The 22044-nt window shown below is 61.3% G+C and overlaps 1 protein-coding gene across 1 annotated transcript in view; it reads left to right on the top strand.

Moving 5' to 3' along the window:
* Positions 1–22040, top strand: part of LOC102982526 (myc box-dependent-interacting protein 1) — a gene marked incomplete at its 3' end in the record, with an annotated part of 46930 nt that extends 24890 nt beyond the window's left edge. Inside the window, exons 2-11 of the mRNA XM_028485753.2 lie at positions 4319–4399; positions 10529–10583; positions 10807–10901; positions 11376–11471; positions 12495–12602; positions 17379–17464; positions 17661–17736; positions 19080–19162; positions 20492–20536; positions 21986–22040. Coding sequence (XP_028341554.1) covers positions 4319–4399; positions 10529–10583; positions 10807–10901; positions 11376–11471; positions 12495–12602; positions 17379–17464; positions 17661–17736; positions 19080–19162; positions 20492–20536; positions 21986–22040 — 780 coding nt within the window. The remainder of the gene's footprint in view (positions 1–4318; positions 4400–10528; positions 10584–10806; positions 10902–11375; positions 11472–12494; positions 12603–17378; positions 17465–17660; positions 17737–19079; positions 19163–20491; positions 20537–21985) is intronic.
* Positions 22041–22044: the final 4 nt, after the last annotated feature.

Raw genomic sequence — 22044 nt, 5'->3', positions numbered from 1 at the left:
CAGCATGGCCTGATAACCGGGTGTTGAACGGATGGAGCATCTCTGTCCCCAGGGCCCATGGCTGGGGCTCCCCTCACGGCGAGGAGAAGGCTGTGAGCTTGTGTGTGTCCTAGGTGAGGGCTGGACAGAGCCACCCTGGGGCCTCTGTGGGGGTGGGGACAGATCGGGCATGGCCCAGCGGCTTTTAGGCGGCAGGATGATCGGGTGCGGTCTGGGCACCCCGGGGGCTGGTCAGAAAGGCGTCTTCCCCAGCGTCTGGGGCGTGGCAGGAGCCCCAGCTATGGAGGGTGGCAGACAGGTAGCCATCGGTGCTGTGGAGCTTTCCTGCACCAAATTTTGTCCTGGTCCCGGGCCTGGGGCAGGTGGTGCCCAGCTTGTTCGTCCCCCAGTAGCCACACTGGGAGATCCCCCTGAGGACGAGGACCCAGGCTGTGTGCCCTCCTCCCGTTGTCTGTAAAGTGGGGTGGGTACAGCGAGCCATAAACGAGGCCAAGGCCAGCACACACTCACTGGGCGATACCCTGAGCCTCGACGGTGCCGTGGGCTCCGTTACTCCCGTGTCAGAGGCAGGCACGGAGGTGTAGTGAGTTAAGCAGTTAGCCTGAGGTCACGTGGCGCCGTGCTGGTCACCGCCTTCCACACTGACTTTGCGGGGCTGGGACCCACTGGGGCCAGCACACGTTACCCAAGACCAGACCTCAGATTCGTGTGAATGCCAGATCTCACCCTGATTCTAACAGCCACCTTCATGGCGAGCTCTCTGCGTGTCAGGCTGAGGACTTTCCATACACGACCCTCTCGTTTTGCATAACAGGAAACTGAGAGATGGGCTCTTTTGTTCAAGGTCAAGACTCTGACCTCAAAGTTCACAGCTCAGATGAGAACGTGTTGTGTGTCGACCCTGTGCCCAGCCCTGTAACGGAGCTGGGGACACAGAGAGGGCTGGACATTGTCCTCGATCTCAGGCTGTGCAGGCTTGGGCAAGGCCAGAGGCAGACACTCGGGCAATGACGAGAGTTGGTACAGGCCCTAAGTGGTACAGAGTGGGGTGGAGGAGGGAAAGGGCAGGGGCAGCTTCACAGAGGAGGTGTCGCCTGAGCAAGGTTTTGGAGGATGAACAGGCCGTGCATTCAAGTACAGAGTGTGTGCGCGTGACTTCTGTCTGGCATCTTGGGATGCCATCTGTCTGGACTGGGAGGGTGGGTTTGTGTCAGGTCCAGCCATCAACTGTGTGAAGGCTGTTCTGAAAGTCTTTTAGGGGATCACCTGTACTTGGGTACTTACTATGGGCCAGGTACAGAGATGTTTTACAGACATGAGCCTTAAGGTGGGCGCTAATGTCCTTTTTTTTTTAAAAAAAAATTAAATTAATTAATTACTTGGTTGCGTTGGGTCTTCGTTGTTGCGCGTGGGCTTTCTCTAGTTGCGGCGAGCGGGGGCTACTCTTTGTTGAGGTGCGCGGGCTTCTCATTGCGGTGGCTTCTCTTGTTGCGGCGCACGGGCTCTAGGCGCGCGGGCTTCAGTAGTTGTGGCTCGCGGGCTTAGTTGCCCCGCAGCATGTGGGATCTTCCCGGGCCAGGGCTCGAACCCGTGTCCCCTGCATTGTCAGATGGATTCTTAACAACAGCGCCACCAGGGAAGCCCGCTAATGTCCTTTTTATTTTCCGACAAGGCACTTGAGGGTGAGAGAGACGGTCAGAGTCCCTTTTCTCCGGGTTCTTCTCACCACCTGGCGTAGTCTCACCATGGCTGGCCTCTTTCTTGAGGCCTGAAGCTCTCTCTGGTGGCTTCCGCTGGCTGGGGGAAACACACAGCGGTGTTTGATGCCCGGGGCCAGGCGTGCATGTCTGTGTGTGCATCGGGGCCTTGGTGTTCTCAGGAGCCCTGATAGCCGGCCGGGCACTGGTGATTCCGCTGATGGAGGGCGTCTCCTCAGGGAGAAGGAGAGGCAGGGGGTGGACAGGCTCGCTTCCCGGTCCTCCTGCCTGACGGGTCAGCCCGGTGGCCCCTGCTGACTTCTGCAGGTTCTTTCCCACCTGGTGGTCCATTTCTCTCTCTGGAGGCGGCGGGGCTGTGGCGTGGGCGTTGATGGGGTGAGTCACCTACCTGTGCTCAGTGTCGAGTGGGCTGGGCATCCCCACAGCTCCACCCTGCTCCCACGGGGCCAGCCAGATGTGGCTGCCAGGGCGATGGGGAGCCTGTGGATTGAGGGAAGCGCCCGTTTTCTTTCTTTTACGTTCTTCTTCTTTTTTAAAATCTTTTCTTGGCCATGCTGTGCGGCACGTGGGATCTTAGTTCCCCGACCAGGGATCGAACCTGCGCCCCCCCCATGCATTGGAAGTGCGGAGTCTTAACCACGGGACTGCCAGGGAAGTCCCAGAGTGCCTGTTTTCCTGCTCGTGGTTTTGCTTTTCTCCTCTCGGTTCCGTGTCGGCCCTTGGCATCCAGCTGCACTTCGCCCATGGAGTGTCCTGACTGTTGTAGCACAAAGTTGTTGGCGGGCTGCTTCCCAGCGCGCCGCTGCCCCCGCACCCGCCACTCTCACCTTTCCTCTCCATCCTTTGCGACCTCTAGTCATCTTGAGTGACTTGAAATTCCCTGGTAACGGACCTCATCTTTCTGGTCCTCCTCGCCTTTGCTGCAAGCTCTCCCCTCCGTCTGAGCTGCCACTTCCCCCGGGAAGTCTTCCTTGATTGCCCGGCCTGGATAGGATCTCCATCCTGGGCTCCCGCAGGCTCATGTACCTCCCTCTCTCTTGGGACTGGACACACGTCTGAATGATTTGCTGCCCCAGCAGAGGTGGACGGGGCTGGGCACAGAGCGGGCGTTTGGCAAGAGATGGCCGAATGCATTACATGATGAGAGAGAGGGTCTGAGAGCTGACTGGCCTCGCCCTGGCTCTTGGGCAGCTGGGGGAGGGGAGCGGGGCAGCACAGGCCATCCTAGGGTCAGTCAGGGGTGGGAAGGGTCCAGGCTGTGTTCTGGGACGGGGCATCCCTCGGTCAGGACTCTGGCCTGGCGTTCCAGCCCCATCGGGTACTCATCCCTGCCAGGGGCCCACCTGTTTGTCTCCTCCTCCTGCCGCCCTCACCCACTACCACCCGCTTACTTGTTATTCTTGTTGGGTTTTGGCCGCCGTGTCTGCCGACCACCCTCTCAGTGTTGTCCCTTTGGCTTGCCCACCCAGGCCTGTGGAGGGGAGTCTTTGCCTCCCTCTCCCCCTGCACACCCCACCTCCTGTCTCCCTCAGTATCCCCTTTCTGTACCCCCATCTCATGTTTTTCTCTGCTGTCTTCGCATTGCCCTCACCCTTCCTTGCTTCTTTAATTTCTCTCTCTCCCTCTCTCTGCCCATAGAGAACTCTGGGATTGGAGGGACAGGAGCTGGGGGAGGGGAGTCTGGGGGAACCTGGTGGGCCAGTCCTTCTGGCCAGGGCTTCCTCTCAGGCTCCTGGTCCAGCTCCCTATCTTTCTAGATCTTTCCCCTTCTCCCGGCCTTGGGTCTCTCTCTCTCTCTCTCTCTCTCTCTCTCTCTCTGCCTTTACCCACCCATCTCCCCATCTGTGTCCTCAATGTCCTCTCTGCTGACACAGCCGAGAAGGGACAGCTGTGACTCACAGAGGGGAGAGTCTGCCTCGGGGATTTGGGGAGTAGAGTGTGTGGCTGTGAGCCCACGTGTGTGTGCCCTTGTGTGCCTGTGTGTGTGAGTGCACGTGTGCCAGTGTGAGTGCCAGGGGTGGGAGGGAATCTAGATATGGGCTAGAATGGGTCACAGCTGAAACTCTGGTCAGATTGGGAGCTGACTGCTAGGGACCGCAAGAGCCTGATGCCCAGCCAGCCCTCCCTGCCCTCCTGGTCCTGGGGTGGTCACTTCCCTGCCCCTCCCTCTGGTATTTATGAGCCTTGGGCCTAGGAAAAGGAGTCATGTGGGGAGGTGGGGCTGCCCCTACTCGCCCCCTCATACTGCCAGGGTGGGGGTGGAGCACACAGGGGTGCAGTGTAAGGTCAGCTAGGAGGGGCGCCTGACCCCTCATACTCCTGTTTCGGTTACTACAGCAAGTCTGTCCTGAGTTCCTCCTCTTGAGTGATGGGTGAGCCCTGTGTGGAGGATGAAGAGGGTCTCAGACCTGCCTTTGGGGGTCACAGCAGCCACAAGACCTCTGATGGTCCTGGTGCCCTGGGCTGGGTGATATTGGCCATGGCTTCCCAGACCAGACCCTGGCTGGGGTGGGGACGGGTCTGCGGTGTTGGTGACAGGGCCCTCTTGGCTACGTCCCTTCTCAGAGTGACACACTCTCTTCCTCCCTCTGCCTTGGCAGGTCCTCCAGAAACTGGGGAAGGCGGATGAGACAAAGGATGAGCAGTTTGAACAGTGTGTCCAGAATTTCAACAAGCAGCTGGTGAGTGTGGCTGGCCCTTGGCCTTAGGGAGCTTGTGAAAATGGAACTGTGGCTGCCAGGTGGAAAATGTCAAGAGCTGAATTTGTGGGCTAGGGGAACTTGAGAAGGGGATCAGTGTGGACTGTGGCGAGGTCATGGAAGACTTCTTGGAAGAGGGAACATCGGCACTGGGTGTGGACCGTGGGGGAGAGGAAGGAGGGGCAGGGGTGTACCTTAGGTCTTTGGTAACACTTAAGCTTGGGGTGGGAGCTGGCATTAGATTGTGCCCAGGCTCTGGGCAACCTTGAATGTCAAAGCAAGTGGGATCTCTAGAAGCCTCTTTTGAGGAGAGTGGTATCTGCAGGGTTTAATGCGGGAGCAGAGCAGACTGGCTTTGATTTGGGCACCGGCTGAGTGTCGACCGTGCCTGGCTGAGTGGCAAGCTCCAGGCCTGGCCATTTGTAGATGGCTGGTGGGTGCCTGTAACAAGCATGTAAGGCAGCTGGTGTCACTATGCCCCTTTCACAGATGAAGCAGTTGAGGCTCAGAGAAGTTGGGTGATTTGCCCAAGGCCATCCAGCTTTGGGAGTGGATTCAGACCCATACTTGTCTGATTCCAAAAACTGCAAGGGACTTGAAGGGCATCCTTAGCAATTCCTTTTACAGGCCAGGGGCCGGTGACAGGAGGGCCTTAATTATGTTGGCAGCCTGGGGAGAGTGGTTAGATCCAAGGGAGGACTTCCTGACCAAAGGGCTCTAAATACCCTGACTGGGTTGTACCTGAGACCTTCCCCACTCAGGTCTGCTAAGTCTAGAATAAGCTGCTTTGGTGGCTGTGTCTGAGTGTAGTAGAAGAGGGGAATGAAATGACCCTGGCAAGTGTCCCCTCACTGGGCAGGGCCAAGGAAGCAGGGAGAGAGAGCTGGGCCATGGCTCTGTGTCTTCAGCAGACCAGCCCCAGTGAGTGACAGATGAGGATGGGGGCCAGAGGAGGCCACAGGAATGGGCGTGGCTGTGGGGAGTGAGGTCAGGGTCTAAGCTCTGCTAGGAAAGGGGCCAGGTGGGCCTAGACTGGGGGCTGGGAGGGCCCAGGCCTCTTCCTGCTCCTTGTCCACATCTGACGCCTCAGAAAGCACAGAAGGTACCCACCAAAGCCTCTGCGGCTGGAATGGAACCTCTGGGGGAAGGGGCCTCCTTTGGAAAACTCTGACAGCCCACTGGCCAGGGGCTGGGAGCAGCTGGGAGAGGGCCGAAGAGCATGCTGGGAGAGGGCCAGAGAGCATGCTGGGAGAGGGCAGGGGTGCATGCTGGGAGAGGGCAGGGGAGCAGCTGGGAGAGGGCCAAAGAGCATGCTGGGAGAGGGCCGGGAGCGTGCTGGGAGAGGGCAGGGGAGCAGGTGGGAGAGGGCCAAAGAACATGCTGGGAGAGGGCTGGGGTGCCAGCTGGGAGAGGGCAGGGGTGCAGCTGGGAGAGGGTTGGGCAGCCTGCTGGGAGAGGGCAGGGGTGCATGCTGGGAGAGGGCAGGGGAGCAGCTGGGAGAGGGCAGGGGAGCAGCTGAAAGAGGGTAGGAGTGCATGCTGGGAAAGATGGGGGCCAGAGGAGGCCACAGGAATGGGCGTGGCTGTGGGGAGTGAGGTCAGGGTCTAAGCTCTGCTAGGAAAGGGGCCAGGTGGGCCTAGACTGGGGGCTGGGAGGGCCCAGGCCTCTTCCTGCTCCTTGTCCACATCTGACGCCTCAGAAAGCACAGAAGGTACCCACCAAAGCCTCTGCGGCTGGAATGGAACCTCTGGGGGAAGGGGCCTCCTTTGGAAAACTCTGACAGCCCACTGGCCAGGGGCTGGGAGCAGCTGGGAGAGGGCCGAAGAGCATGCTGGGAGAGGGCCAGAGAGCATGCTGGGAGAGGGCAGGGGTGCATGCTGGGAGAGGGCAGGGGAGCAGCTGGGAGAGGGCAGGGGAGCAGCTGAAAGAGGGTAGGAGTGCATGCTGGGAAAGAGCTGGGAGCAGGCTGGGAGAAGGAAGGAGAACAGCTGGGAGAGGGCTGGGGAGACTGCTGGGAGAGGGCCGGGGTGCCAGCTGGGAAAGGGCCCAGGACCAAGTCTACCCTCACCTGCCAGAGAAGCTGAACTGAGGGTTTCCCCAGAGCAGGGTTGGGAGCCCCCATGGCTGCTTGTCCCCCAGGCCAGGAATGTTTCAAGGCCCAGAACAGAGACATCTACTGGCTGTGTGGCTCTGTGTGAGCCCTTGCCCCTTGGGCCTCAGATTTCTCACTTTCAAAATAGAGTTTTGAACAAGAACTCTGAAGTCCGCTCTGGGTCCCTGGCTCTGGGCAAGGAGTCACTCACTGATCTTTGCCCAGAGGGGCTGGGGAGTGAGGCCAGGGCTAAAGATAACCAGTGCTGGTGGCTCTCTGGCTATGGACATGGGCGGTCATTTGAGCTGGTGCTCTGCCCTCAGGCTGGGTGGGGTGGTCGGCTTCTCAGGGGCCAAGGGTGGAAGCAGGGTGGGCAAATTTAAGGTCTCGTTTGAGGCTTGGGGTAACCCTCCCTTAGGAGTTAGGGCAGCTGGGCAGTTCTGGATTTGATTGGTGTGTGGAGATGACTAGGACCTGGGGGTGGGGTTCAGGATTTACAAAGGTGTGAGGGTCACTATTCTCAGGGGAATGAATTCAGGGAGCTGCAGGGCTTGGCAGGGTGGGGGGGCTTGGGAAAGGCCAGGTGAAGCTTGAGCACAGGGCGCCCTGCTCTTTATCTGGGAACAGCAGGTGTTCCAACTAGGGCCAGCCCTAGTTGAGTTCAGGATGGCAGGGAGTTTGGGCTTCAAGGAAGTGAATCTCCCACCCCTTCCTAGGGGGGTGGGTCCTAGGAGAGGGTGTCGGTCACCTTGCTGCCACCTGCTCTCATGAGGACCCAGTTTACATAGCTCCTCTGGGTCTGCTCAGTGTTAGTTGCGGCATCTCTGCCCCTGCGCCCCGTCCCTGCACTGTGAAACCCTGGAGGGCCCACTCACGCTCCCGCCTACCTGAGTGCTTCAAACCCAGCTCAGGCCCTCCCGGAAGCCATCCTGGGTCCTCCGGGTGGCCCAAGCTCTTCCTCCTAGGAGCCACCTGGACCTTGCACCCCAGGGATCATCGTTGCTGTTTATCTGTCACTGAGGTGGGGCAAGTCTGATTCCTTCTCATCCCCCAGGATCCACCCGGGGCTCTGCTCCAAGGGGGCATCGCTGGCTATCTGTCGTTTGAAGATCCTCTGGCATTGATTGCAGAGGGGCAAGAGTCAGCTGGAGCCAGAGAGGTCCATGCAGGGGAGGACTTCCCTGCCCCCTGGATTCCCTGGGAAGATGGGGGCTGATGTCAGGGAGGCAGGGATAGCCTTTGGAGGGAGGTTCGGGGGAACATGGGCTGCCTGCTGGCCTCCCCATGGAGCCGCACCTGCCTTTGGTCCCAGGCTGTGGTGCCCTTCCAAGACTCCCAAGTCCGGAGCCAGGAGAGCAGGCTGAGGGGCAGTGGCTCCAGAACTTTATCCTTCCCCCAGCTGCTCTGCAAGGCGTTTGTTAGAGCCCAGGAGCCTCCGGAGAGTTGTTTCTCAGAGCCAGTGTGGAGGGGAGCTGGCTTGGGCGGCCGCCTGAGGAGGCAGCTGGCTGGGGGCCCCGGGGTGGGGGGCGTCGACCCTGGGACCAGCTGCAGTTGGCACAGGGCGGGCCTTGCACATCTGTACCCAGCGTGCCTGCTCACAGCGTGGCCTTGTTTGGGAAGCACAAGGGGCCCTGGTACGGCCTGAAGTCTGGGCCTGAAGCCTGGGCGAGCGTGGCAACCCACCCCACGGGCGACCCCTTTCTCAGGATGCATTGGAGACAGACGCTGGGGGACTGTGGGGAGGGGAGCGAGATGATGGAGGCTGAGCTGGGTCTGGAAGATTCTGTGACATCAGATGAACACGATAACATCACATCACAAACATACTTAAATCTTCATCTCTACCACCAAAGCACTGAGTTGTGAAGACTGGGGAGGCTGCATCAAGGCTGCATCAGGAATGGGGTGGACCCTTCCTCGTTCCCCAGTCCCATGGGGTCCACTTGCGATCCCTGAGGGAATTCCAGAGAGGTTTGAATGCTTGTGGATTGGCCTTTGGTTTCGTACTTTAATCTTTAATCAGCACACCTCAAACTCGGTTGTTCCTAAGAATTATATGTGGCCAGGGTTTTATACTCCAAAACTCCACTGAAGGAGTTTTGGAGAGGGTTTCCTTTTTTTAAATGTGATGGTGCTGAAACCCTCCTTGCACAGTGTCTCTGCTGTCGCATGGAGGCATTCGTCATAACGAATAGGCAGCTTCCTGTTCCGGCCCCTTCGTGACCCATTCAGCAAACTGGGGCCTGAGTGGCCAGGTCTTGGAGGTTCTCGCCGGCTCTCCCAGTGCCTGTGTGACCCTGGGCAAGTCATGCAACCTCTCAGTTTCCTCTTCGTTAGGTGGAAACTGGTGTTGAGAGCTGGAGTGTGGAAAGTGCCGTCCCCAGTGAGGAGCTGCTGCCCGGAGCTCTGAGCACACCAGGGCAGGAGGAAAGGGCTCTGGCTGTAAAGAGGGGGGCCTGTTTGCAGGGGGACAGGAGAGGTTTGAGGGTGCTGGGGGGTGTGCCTGTGCAGGGGGGCTGGGTCCCTGCCTGCCCTCGGCTGGAGCCTTGACCTGCAGGGGTGGACCACGACCTTCCGTCTGCTGCGGGAGCTCCAGGCTGGCCGGCTGGAGCGCCGTAGGGGCTCAGGTCTCCTGGGACTGTGGCTCGATGCTGTCATCTATCTAACCCTCCACCAGGGGGAGGGACTTCAAAACAAGGTGTCACTGAGGCGTAGGCTGGTGTCAGGGAAGGGAGAGCCCAGGAGGTCAGCCTCACGCTCTGCCGTTCACGGCCCTCCAGAGGCCCCGGTCTCCTGTGTCCCCCTAGGTCCCCCATCGTTGTCCTCAGTGTACAGCCCACTTCCTGAGGCTGGCCTTCACGACCTCGGGCCCGGCCCAGCTCACTTAAGCCATTTCCCTGAAGGCCTGTGATGTGCCAGGCGCCCCTGCAGGCACTCCACGCACATTTGCTTGTGGTCTCCCAGGCTGGGGTCATTCGACCCAGTTGACAGGCAAGGAGACCGAGGCTCAGAGAGGCTACGTGTCTGGTAAGGGACAGAGCCGGGTCTTCATGGCCCCAGAGCCTATGTGTGCTTTCTCCTGCTTTCCACACGGCTTCTGAAAACTTCAGCATCTCCCTGGCGGTGGTCTCAGACTTTCCCCGCTGGCCTCAGCCTGCTCACCCCTCCTTTGTCCTGGAGCTCAGCTTTCCTGCTCCTGCCTTCTGTGGTGCTGATGGCCAAAGGGCGTTGAGGCTGTGCCTGTGGTTCCACCCTGTCTGCTGGCCCTGCCTGCTGTTCCAGGAAGCCCCGGGAGCTTCCCTCCCAGCTCAGGGGGCTTCACTCCCTGGCCCATTCTCCCTCATCACCCTTTCCTCCTACATCTTCCCTCTCAGCTGGGCCAGTGTCCTGAGAGGCCTGGATATGACCCCCATACCTCTCTGCGCTCCTTCCAAAGGCCTCCCCTTCCGGACCTCTCCTCTCCCCATCAGAACCCTCCTGACCCTGGTGGGATGCAGTGGATATCCGCTGGCCTCAGGCACCAACCACCTAAGCTTTCAGGACAAGGTGCTGGGTGGTTCCTGTACCCCCAGTCGTGTTCCTGGGCTTGTTGGTCGCCTGGTTCATGGTTACCCGAGGGCAGGCCTGCCACACGCTGGTCCCATCCTACACCTGGGCTGTGCGTGTGTGTGTCCTTCGGCCGTGCTCCAGTGTCTCGTCCAGGGTGGAGGGGTCTCTGTCTTCTTGCCTTCTTTACAGGGCTGAGAATAGTGTCTGAGAGAGAAGGTGCTGACATCCTTGGGTGAATGTTCCTTCGGGCACAGGGCTCCCGAGAGGGAGCTCAGTGTGTGTCAGTGGCCAGAGAGGTGATAGCTGCCATGCCCCGGCGTGGGGCGTTTTCCTGTCTGGTATCCTGTAGGCCCCCAGTGCCTTGCCATGGACAGCCCATCCGTGGCAGGTGTCCATGAGGTGCAGGAGGCAGAGGGCAGGTGTGGGCTGTGCCCCAGGCCCTCACCTTCTTCTCGTCTGGCTCTTTGCAGACCGAGGGCACCCGGCTGCAGAAGGATCTCCGGACCTACCTGGCCTCGGTCAAAGGTAAGGGGCACACCTGGCCTGGATGGGCGGGCTTCCTGGGACGCAGGGAGGGGGCCCTCCCCATGTGGAGCTGATGGGCGCAGAGCTGGGAAGGGGCAGCAGGGCTGCCAGGGATGTCCACCTACCTCCTGGGACTTTAGGGGTGGGGCAAGGGTAACCCCCCCCACCCCCCAATCAGGGGTCCCCATGGCCCTGGCTGCAGCATGGCCCTTCTGCCCCACAGCCATGCATGAGGCCTCCAAGAAGCTGAACGAGTGTCTGCAGGAGGTGTACGAGCCTGACTGGCCTGGCAGAGATGAAGCGAGCAAGATTGCTGAGGTGAGTGTGGGACCGGTGGCCTTGGCCCTTCCGCAAGGGCCCTTCTGACCTCAGCTGGCCGCCCGTCGCACCCTGCTGCGCCCTCTGGGACCGGCCCTCTGGTCCTCACGTGCTGCGTGCTCGTGGACGAGTCCACCTCCCTCTCTGAGGGTCCCTTTTCTCCTCTGACAGCCCTCGCGCTGAGATGGGTTTCCTGATGAGGTCCTGAGGCACCTCTCCTCCCTGTGTTGTGTCTCCTGGCTCAGGAAGCCTCCCTCCCTGGCCCCCCACCAGCCCTGGGCTTATCTGATCCTGCCTTTTGAAAAGGCAGGAGGTGTGACTCCATTTTATAGATGAGGAGGCTGAGGTTCTGAGGAGCCTCGCAGCCGTGAAGCGATGGGGCTGAGGTGGACCCCGGGTCCCTGGGAGGTGAGAGCCGGGCCGGCTGTGGACCAGCCTCCCTGGTGCACACTGCTGTGCTCTCGCCTCCTGCAGAACAATGACCTGCTCTGGGTGGATTACCACCAGAAGCTGGTGGACCAGGCGCTGCTGACCATGGACACGTACCTGGGCCAGTTCCCTGACATCAAGGTGAGAGGCGCTTGGTCTGTCCACCCTGCTGCGGCCTGGCAGCCTGTGTCGGGGAGCTGGAGAGGGAGAGAGGGCCGGGGGTGCCGGGGCCAGGGAGAGGGCGGCCCCGGGCCGAAGGCAGGCCTCCCCCCTCGCCTGGCAATTCATCCTCCAGGGCTGCTCCATCCGAGACCAGCCGGCCAGCCCCCAGACCTGGGCCTTTCTGAGCTGGAAGCCCTGTACCTTTGGGTCTCCAGACTATGGAAAGAGACCTCATGGGGCATGTAAGTGTGTGGCCGTGTCCCTGTGGAGCGCCTGTAGGGTTGACGAGGTGTATTAAGGGGATGGAAGGCCTGGGTATGTGTGCCCTGCGTTAGGCTCTGTGTGCTTGGAAGGGAAGGTGTGTACAGTTGTGCGTGTCGCCTCTTACCTGGGTGTATTTGTGCGACTTCGCGTGTTCAAAAAGCCAGCTGCCTCTGCTGGGCCCGGGTGGGTTAGGACCCGTCAGTGTGCCAGGGTCTCCGCCGAGGTGACTGGGACCCTAGGTGCTCCGGACATGCAAACAGAGTTGTCTGGAGCTCAGGTGGTGACCGTAGTGCTGGACCCGATCCCCTGGGTGGTTGGGTGCGGGGGTCCCGCTCCACGCTGGCCCCCTCGGCCCCCCCGGCCCCCCGGTGCAGATGCCCCAGGCTCCCGAAGGTGCCTTACGGGGAGAGTAGGAGGGGAGGCAGGCGGTGGTGGCCCAGGGGGAGAGAAGCCCGAGGCCCAGGAGGCCTCTTTAAGGAGCTGAGGGCCGAGGGAGGAGGCTCATCGGACGCGGCTGGCAGGAACTGACAAAAGATTCTAAGAGTCTGAGCTCTTCGCCACCAGAAATGTCCAAGAGACAGTCTCAGGCTCGTGTTAGATGGACTTGAGCCTGGAATCGGCTGCCCTGAGCCCTCCGGGTGCATCTAGGTCACCACGCCCGTGACCCAGCTTCCCCGGTTCAGCGTCTCAGCGTGGGCGCCAGGCCCTGTTCAGCCCCCTCGTCCTTCTGTCCCCCAGTCACGCATCGCCAAGCGTGGGCGGAAGCTGGTGGACTACGACAGTGCCCGGCACCATTACGAGTCCCTCCAAACTGCCAAAAAGAAGGATGAAGCCAAAATTGCTAAGGTAAGGCTGGGGGTGTCGGCTGCTGCCGGGGTCTTCAGGGAGTGGCAGAGGGCCTCAGGGGTCCCAAGTCCCCCCGGGGAGCCTTCTTCATGTGCCGCGTTCACCGCACCCTTGGCAGGCTTGTTTGTCACTGCGGCCTGGCCTGCGGGCATCCTCAGCCCCCTGGCCAGATGGCTTCACGGCCGGGGACTAGTCCCGGTCGGCCTGGCCGAAGAGCTGGGGTGGGGACGGCGCTGGGCCCGGGGCCTGAGTGAGAGGCTCTTGCGGGCCCCCGGGTGAGGCCCCCCCTCCTGGCCCATCCTGTAGTGCCGCCCCGTCCCCTGGCCCCTCCGCCTGCTCTGAGGCTGCTTTCCAGGATGAGAACAGGCCTGGCTTGGGTTTCACTGGCCCGGCCCCTCCAGGCCTGGCGTACTCTGGCTGGAAATCCTTCACCGGATCCCAAGCGACCCTGCCGCAGCTGGAACAAGCCGGGCGGGGGTGGGGAGGAGGTTGCACACACACTCTCCAGGTGAGGGTCTGCGGGCGGAGCCCCCCGCCCAGCCCGGGGCAGGACCGCGCTTGCTGAGCCCCTCTGCCCCTGCTAACGATTCTCACATTTTGCTCTGCAGTTGGAGTTCACCCCCTTCTCCGCCCCGCTCGGGGCACCCCTTAATTCTCAGCCTCGGGGCCTTTACCTGCTCTGGGGGGCCGGCCCTCTGGAGGGTGGCAGGTGTCTGTCACTGCACTGGAGACTGTTTGGATGTGGTGTTTAATGTCTGTGTCTGTTTCTTTCTCCCCACCTCCCTCCTGTTTCTCTACGCTCCTTGGCCTTGACCTTGACCTCCCCTCCCCTCCCCACCCCCAGCCTGTCTCGCTGCTTGAGAAAGCCGCCCCCCAGTGGTGCCAAGGCAAACTACAGGCTCATCTCGTAGCTCAAACTAACCTGCTCCGAAATCAGGTGACACTGGCTTCTAACCTTGCACGTGCTGGCGCCTTCTGGTTTGTCGTCCTGTCCTTGGTGCTGGGTGGTGCTGGGCCCCCATCTGCCCAGACGCCCTGGGGGGGAGGGACGGGGGCGGGGGAGGGCTCCTCCCGGGTTGGGAGGCAGGGCTGTTTTCATTATGTCTCTGCTGCGAGAGCTCCAGCTCCTGAGATCTGAGGTCCAATGCAGGAAGCGGATAGAGGCTGGGGGCTGTGGTTGACTTGGGATGGGCCCACCTCTGTTGCGTGCTGCCTGGGGCTCTGGCCGTCCTGGGACCGACTCTGAAATCCTAGCCTCCAGGAGCCCGGGAAAGCCTCGGAACCTTTGTTCTCTGTGAGGGCTCTTGCGGGGAGGGATGTGGTGTCTTTAATGCATTGTCCTTCAAGCTTCGTAAGAACTATGAGGTTGCCCTGAATTTACAGAGGAGACAAACCTGCCCAGAGAGGCAGAATCTCCTGCCCAAGGTCTCAGAGCTGCTTAGTGCCTGAGTTGGGGCTCACCCGACTCAAGCCCTGGGTCATTATCCTGGCTCCCTGGCCCGGGGCTCCATGTGGGTGGTCCTGCCACAGCTGGCCAGAGTCATGGTGACCCTTGTAAGTGTGCCTGTCGGCCCCATGGTGCCCCTGGAGGGGACGCTGGGAAGGCCCTTCAGTCTGGCTGGGATGCTGAGACCTGGGGCCGAGAGGATCGGCTTTTTGGGAATTTCATGGAGGGCAAGCAGTCCACACCACAGTGGTCCCTGAGGGCTTCCTGGAGGAGGCTCTTTGTACGAAAGTCGTGAGTGATAACTACTATCCTGACAATACCTCGGAATGGGCCGGGTCCCGGGTGAGCACAGTGCAGTGCCCTGGGAGAGGTGGCCTCGTGGTTCTCAGTCTGGTGAAACTGACCAGGCTGTAGCACCCCTTCGTGGTCCTGGGGTGGGGGCAGGCGACAGAGGCCCCACCCAGGAGGTGGGGTTTCGCTCTGGGCAGCTGCCCCCTTTTTTTTCTGGGCCACCTTCTGATTTCCTCACCTTCAACCCACACGTATTGAATGCCTGTGATATGGAGAACTCTGGGCTCCGTGTGGGCTTGTGGCTACCTGCTGCCTGATGTCTTTTAGGCCAAAGCTGTGGGCCGACTTTGGAGGCACTGAGCTGTTGACAGCCTCACTTCTCCAGGGTCTGTGGGAAATGGCCGGGGGAGTCTTGGACAGGCCTGTGTCCTCCCCTGCTGCAGGAGGTGGAGGAGGGCTGAGGGGCTGGAGTGGCCTGTCCTGCCTGTAGAGTTCAGGACTTCTGGCTGGAGGGGGAATGGGGTCACTCACCCAGAGCCAGGATTTCTGCATAATTTTCCCTGAGACGGGTTTGGCACGGTTGCCAGGTGAACATTTTTGTCCTGTGGGAGAAGCTCCTGGGAGACTGTGGGGCCTGGGGTGGTGACCGTGGCCGCTTTGGGGCTCCCGGGCTGGGTGTGTTTGGGGATCCTGCTGGAGGGCCCCCAGGCCCCCGCCCTGGAGGATCGCCGGGGGAGGCCAAGGCACGGGATCTCATCTTCGCATGTTGGATTGCAGATGTTTCGCCTTTTGGCCAAATTGACATTCCCATTTGGATCCAGTTTTCATTTGAGCCTCTCCTCCTTCTGTCCCACCCTGCCTCACGCCTGGCTGGAGGCTGGGGAGCCTTCAGGCCTTTGGCTGGCAGTGAGCTGGGGCACTTGGGGTCCCGGGGCTGCCCTGCTGGCTGACTTGACTTTGGGGAGACCGTGCCACCTCCTGAGGCTGTGCTCTCCTGAGCTGGCCAGCTCCGGATGTCCCCTGGGCTGGTTCCGAGCTGCTCTCCGTGTGTGCGGGGGGCCTCCCCTAAACCTGCCTGCAGCGCCCCGGGGCCCTGCTGCATGGCGAGCTTTCCCACTGCTCTCCACGTCCGCCGGCGTGTGGTGGAGCCGCCAGGGCTGCAGGGCCTCCCCAACAGTGGACAGCTCTCCCCCCACCTCCTGCCACCCCTAGTGTTTCTGAAAGAGCCAGGATATGAGGAACGTGACTCAAAGGGAATAAAAGACACAGGCCCTGACTTCTAGGAACTCTAAAACGGAGCCACCCTGTCCTTTGCAGCGTCGCTGGGTGTGTGAACAGCGCTTGGTGCGCAGCTACGAGCTGCCGTGCTGTCCGCCACCGTCTTGGCTATGCTTGTCCACTTGGGGAGTTAGGACGAGCATCGTGGGGCCCAGAGCGGTGGTGTCTGTGGCTGCAGGAGCCGGAGCGGTCAAGGTGGTCCTTCCTGGAGGATGTGGGACTCGAGCTGGCCTGTGGGTACTTGGGTGGGAGGCCCACGTGACAGTGCGAGGTGCTGGAGGCTGGAAGTGTGGGTGGTAGCCCCCCGTCAGGCACTGAGGTTCTCAGAGGACTTGGGCAGGGGTGATGTGACCCATGGCCTGGAGGGCACCGCAGATCTGACCCATTCCAGGAGTGGCCCGAGGCATGCATGCTCAGAGACATTTCTCTTATTTGCTATTCTCCCTTTAATTTTTTGTCGGATAATATTTGTTTTTATTAGTATTCTGTGGACTCCCTTTAATTTTTAAATGAGATGTAAAAAGTGAGGTGAGGCGTTCTTGCTCACTCTAGCAAGTTCCAGCAACCTGAAGGTCATGTGGGCAGGAGCCAGGTGGCCCTTCTTCCCTCCAAATTCACCACGGCTCGGCCCGGGCACAGCGGGGGGTAGGCCCTGACTCGGGCTGCTGCTGGTGCCCGAAGCTGGATGGGGCAGCTTGGGTGAGCTCTGTGGCACTCTGGCGGTGGTTCCGGCCAGTTGGCCTGCGAACGTGAGGCTGCCGCAGGGGAGTTTTCTCCTGGGCCGGGCCTCCACGTTCGTTCCTGGGCTGTGACTCAGAGCCTGAATCCAAGTCACCCCCTCCTGAGTCACTGTTTCCTGCAGCGCCCTCCAGAATGTGCTATGCTAGCCGAGCCCTTTCTGGGGCCGGGGTCTGTGACTCACCCCTACCCTCGGCTCGGCCCTCGCCAAGCTCCTTTCTTGGGCTCTGTGATGGGGTCTTAGCGCCACCGCCTGGTGGGTGTGGGCAGGCCTGGAGCGCGCCCGGCCGGCGCCCGGTCCCCAGGCCTTGGGAGTGGGTGCAGGCCCCCTGCCCAGCAGCCCGGCTCCCTCCTCCCCTGCCTCTCCCCTGCCTCTCGTGGATGAGCCCGAGCTGCTGCCTCTGGCCTCAGTCTGGTGGGGGAGGGTCACAGAGGAGAGAGGGGTCGGGAGAGGGTAGGAAAGACTCTCCCAGGGAGGCCAAGTCAGGCTGGTGGTTGAGGCTGAGTAGGGGCAGACCTGGGAGAGGAGGGAAGGAGTAGTCAGAGGGGCCGGCACGGGCTAGGGCCAGAGAGCTGGGCGGCATGCGGACTCCTCGCCTGGGAGAGGTTCCCCTGAAAGAGACCAGGGTCCCACCTGGCTGGGTCTGGGGCCTCTGCCCCTTCCTGTGCCCCAGCCCCCTTTGTCCATTGTCTCATGTCTTCTTGGGCTCCTCTCTCACCTCCTTCCTGGCGCACCTGGACCAGATGCTGGGGGGGGGGGGCGGTGTCTCCCTTTGGCCATGGCTGATCTGCCCACCCCTGCCCGAATGCCCCCGACGGGCCTGGCTGCAGGGGCCCGAGGGGCTGCATGGGGAGGTCTGCCCGGGCGTCCACATCCACTTCAACCTCCATCTTGCCCGAGCCCTGGTCCCGTGCACTGGAAGCGGGGGGGTGCGGGGGCGGGTCTTGGGGTGGGCCTGGCCTAGCCTGGGAGGGCTGGGACAGAGGCCTGGCAGAGGGGAATGACCCGTCCCGCCCCCCAGGCCGAGGAGGAGCTCATCAAAGCCCAGAAGGTGTTTGAGGAGATGAATGTGGATCTGCAGGAGGAGCTGCCGTCCCTGTGGAACAGGTGAGGGGCAGGAGGCGGCGGGCTGAGCCTCTGCCGCCCTCCCCTCCTGAGTCGGCATGGCCGCTCTGCCTGCCCTGCCCCGTGCCCTGTCAGGGCTGGGTCCGGTGAGGGTGGAGGCGAAGCAGCCTGGGTGGCTCTCCTGGGCTGCCCACCCTGACCTGCAGTTCACCTGGCCCTTCTTCCCTCCCCCCTGCAGCCGTGTGGGTTTCTATGTCAACACATTTCAGAGCATCGCAGGCCTGGAGGAGAACTTCCACAAGGAGATGAGTAAGGTAGTGCCCCTGGGCTGTGCTCCACCTGCCAAGGGCCAGGGTCAGAGGCATGGGTGGGCCGAGCTTCCTCTTCCCTGCTGGGGTTGGACATATGCTGGTGACCACAGAGGGACCCTCTGGGCCCCTGAGAAACAGTGTCAGGGCCCAGTGGGAGCAGCTGGGTGCTCTGGGGAGGCTGCGAGTGGGCCCCAGGGGTCCAGCCCCGGCCCCCTCCCTGCTTCCAGCTGTATTCTCCTTGCCTGGGTGGAGCCCACTACCCTCAAACTGGAAACGTGCGCTCAGGCCGCCTTGGCCTGGGGAGCTCAGTGTCAGAAAATGGTGGCAGTTTTCCAACTTGTAGGCAGATAATAAATACGTTACTAAAATTTTCCCAATTAAAAAAATGTTTTTTCATGTTTCTTAAGACATTGAAACAAGTCTGCTCTATCTACAGAATCTGGCGTAAGAAGGGGTCTGATTGGCTTAAATTCCTATGTTGTGTTGTCTTCGTTTTGATTAAACTAGCAGTTAAGCTGCAAAGCTGAGTTGGAGAAACCTGGCGTTGGCAGCTCCCTCCCTCCCTGTGCCGTGGGTGGACGTGACTTTGTCTCCTGGGCCCAGAGGCATGAAGTGTTTGTGGGGTATTCCAGGCCCAGGGCAGGAGGAGGGCTTTTGCCAGTTTGGGGCCCGTCCTGAGTGACCACCCTCAGTACGGTTTCCTGCCTGGTAGGCCTTCCCTTTCCTTCCTGCTTTTTCTTCTTCCCTTCAAAGATTTGAGACAACTTGTAAAAACATTTTAAAAAACAGAGAGAGAGGTGTTTTGGGAAGAAAACATTTATGTAAAGTGGGAGGAAAATTCAGCTCTGGGCTTCCTAGTGGCTAAAGCAGAGGGAAGTATACTCAGTCAAGAGAATCACGAGTTGCATGGGGTAAGCCCCTCATCTTGCCCGGGCTTTTGGTGAAACCTCTGGCAGTTGTAACGTGGCCTGAAAGCATCTCGGCAAGTGATTTCAACAATTAGGATCAACAGTTAATTTGCAAAAACAATTGAAAAAAATTAAAAACAGTACAAGCTCTATGGGGCATTTTAGGAAACGCCTGTAAGTAGGAAGAAGAAAAAGGTGGTCCCAGAAACAGTAGCTGTTCGCAGGGCAGCCCACTGCCTCCTCCTTTTTTCCTGTGGGTTTTCTGGGACAGGTGTGCTGGTTCCCTGCCCCCAGTGATGGGAAGAGAAGAGCTTGCTCCTGGTTGGGTCAGGGGCACAGGGGAGGGGCTGGTGGGGAGGAAGAGAATCAGGGATGTTATTAGGGAGAGGGGGGCTGTTTGGTGGCCCCCACCCAACCGGCTTGCTGTCCCTCCTGCAGCTCAACCAGAACCTCAACGATGTGCTGGTCAGCCTGGAGAAGGAGCACGGGAGCAACACCTTCACGATCAAGGCCCAGCCCAGGTGTGTGAGGCACCCCCTCCCCCACAGAGGGCTGCTGGGGGCTGAGGAAGCTGTGGTCTGGGGCCGGGCTCTTTGCTGAGGTCCTTTCTGGCTCGGCCTCCCTGTGCTCAGGGGAGCAGGTGAGGGCGCCCCTGCCCCTCCGCGCCGTGTCCCATCTGGGAAGGAGCTATCCCGGGCAGCCTGCAGCCCCCCTGCCCGGGCCTGGCTTCCCCATCTGTGGAGCAGCAGTCAGGGTGACTGTGCAGCTTTGCAGGTGGGCCCGGGGACTACATTATTCAGCCCAATGGGAAGGGAGCCTCCTCGTAGAGCGGGGGCCTGGTCCCAAGCTTATCCAAGGCCCCGGATGGTGGCAGGGAGCGGGGGGTGCCCTTGTTCCTGCCCTCTGCCCAGAGGGGAGCCCTGCTTCCTGAGGGGAGAGCTCCAGGGAGGAGGGGGAACACCCGGCCCTCGGCTGTGGCCCGTGGGAAACCACAGCACGTCTGGGATTTCCCTTCCTTTCTGTCCGAGCGCTGTGTGCATCGCAGCACAGTGCGGAGGGTGGCAATGCACCTCGCCCCCCTCGCCTGCAAGGCGGGGGGATTGCGTCTGGTTCTTGGGGTAATTAGGGTGTCCCCCTAGGAGGAGGAAGGCAGTCACCATTCAGTGAATGTCCCTGTCCCTCTTCTCCCTGGCAAACACAGCATGTGTGAGGGAGGGAGCGGCCCACAGGGTGCCCTGGGGGCAATAGAGGCCAAAAACGTGTTTCCCAGGTCACCGCCTGGCCTGGAGGTCATGGGGGCGCATCCAGGATGGGTGAGGAGGGTGGAGGGCGCCGCGCACCCGGGCAGTGCGGGCAGCGGGGGGCCAGGCCGCCTTGGGAAAGGGCTGGTCTGAGGGGAGAGGAAGGGCCGTGGAGCCTCCTTTGCAGAAAAGTGGGCAGCCAGGTTGCCACCTCTCCCAGGGCCCCCCGCCGGCCCGCTGATCCCGGTCCTCCTTGGGCCCCAGAGCTCCTGTGGCCGGACCCCCGGCAGGGCGGGTGGCCAGCGCTGTCCCGGTCTGAGCCGCCTGCTGCCCGCCAGGTCCTGCTTCAGGGCAGCATCCTCTTGTGCTTGCTCTGCGGGCACCACCTCAGGGTGCCTGGCAGGACGCGAAGGCCAGCGGGGGCCCAGGACTGGACCGCGGGGGCCGTGGGCAGGACTGGGCCCTCTTCCCGGCCTCTGGGAGTTAGGAGGGCTTCTACTCTTAGCCCTCCTCTGAGCAGAGGGCCTGCCGATGAGGGAAGAGAGCAGGCCGGGCCCACATCTGCTCTTCCCCCAAATGAAGGCCTCCACGTCCCACCCGTCCCCACAGAAAGAAAACTAAACTGTTCTCCCGGCTGCGCAGAAAGAAGAACAGGTACCGGCAGTGAGTGCTGTGTGGGGGGGGGGCCTCGGAGGCCAGCACCCCGGCCCCTGTGCATGCGCCTGGCCCTGCCGAGGGCGCCACTAACCCCTAACTCGCCTTCCTGTGTGTGGTGTGCGTGTTGGGGGGGCGGAGGGGTGTCGGTGGGAACGGCGGGCGGGCAGACCGCCTTAGCACGTGCCTCTTGGGCTGTGGCCCGACCAGGAGTGGAGGATGCAGCCAGAAGGGAGGCCCGGGAGGCTCAGGGAGAGGGCTGCTGCAGCTCCGCGGATTGTAGGAGTTCTGTGTGTGTGTGCGCGCGTGTGTACATATCCTGGATGTGCGTGTATTCTTTGAGGAGGCAAAGACGTTCCCATAAAATACATTCAGTAAAGGTGAGAAGGAACCAGCGAATCTCCCAGGCATCTGTGCCATTGTCTGGCCCCCCGCCACGCTCGGGCAGGTGATGGGGTCACTAGTTTCTGTCTGTCCTTCTAGACCTGCCCGGTCCAACACGGCGGCCGCCCGCCTCGTGTGGCTGGTGAACACTGGAAATGTAGCCAGTGTGACTGAGGAGCTGGATTTTTAATTTATTTAATTTACACAGCCACCTGTAGCTGGTGGCTGGTCTCGGTCAGCACCGTTCTAGAGTTTCTTTAGGCAGCAGGTACAACATAGATTTTCATTTTGCACCCAGTAGCGGGCCGTGCACGCCGTTTGTCCTTGTTGGTACTGAGACTCGACTTGGGGGCCTCACCCTCTCGTCCGCGCTGTGAAGACCCCCCCCCGCCTTGATCCACCCCCTCTGCCCGTTGCCTCTGCCGGTTGCCCAGGTTCCCCGGGAGGACCCGTGGGAGCAAAGGCTCGGGGCCCGGGGAGCGGGGCTGGCTGTGCGCTGGCGTGAGGGGTGGACGGCGGGCAAGCTGGCCCGGAGGCCCGTGGGCTCAGGCTGAGGAGCGGGGCCGCCCTGAGCGCAGAGGCTGTCGCGTGACACGTGGGGTGAGACTCACTTTGCCTCTAGGGCGCGTGGCTTTCTCCTGCCATGGGGCTCGGCGCCCCTGCACCTGGTGGAGGCCTGAGGGAGGCTGGCCGGCCCCTGGCGGCGGCTCCCGGGGCCCGCAGACCTCAGATCCGGGTGTGGCTGTCACCGTGTCCAGGGCAGGCCCTGCTGCGGACACCTGCCTGTTCCTGGCTCTCACGCCTGTGTCGCCTCATTTCCACCCGTCCTGCACACGGACGTGCAGTTTCACACGTGGGTGCACGGGGACACACACTTGTGCACACGTGGGCGTCCCGTTTTTCCAGTGAGTCTGGACACACGTGCGCCCTCAGTTTCCCAGGATCTACGTGGACACACGGGTCCCCGGGGCACTGGCGCGTGCACACACCCTGTCACACGCACACTCCTTCCTGGACGCCGCGGCCTCCCTCCATCCGGGCCTTTCTCTCGTCTCGCCTCTGCAGTGACAACGCCCCTGCCAAAGGGAACAAGAGCCCCTCTCCTCCGCCCGACGGCTCCCCTG

The sequence above is a fragment of the Physeter macrocephalus genome, unplaced genomic scaffold (assembly GCF_002837175.3).
Source record: "Physeter macrocephalus isolate SW-GA unplaced genomic scaffold, ASM283717v5 random_634, whole genome shotgun sequence".
Classification (NCBI taxonomy): domain Eukaryota; kingdom Metazoa; phylum Chordata; class Mammalia; order Artiodactyla; family Physeteridae; genus Physeter; species Physeter macrocephalus.
This window is presented reverse-complemented; position numbering and strand designations above follow the sequence as displayed.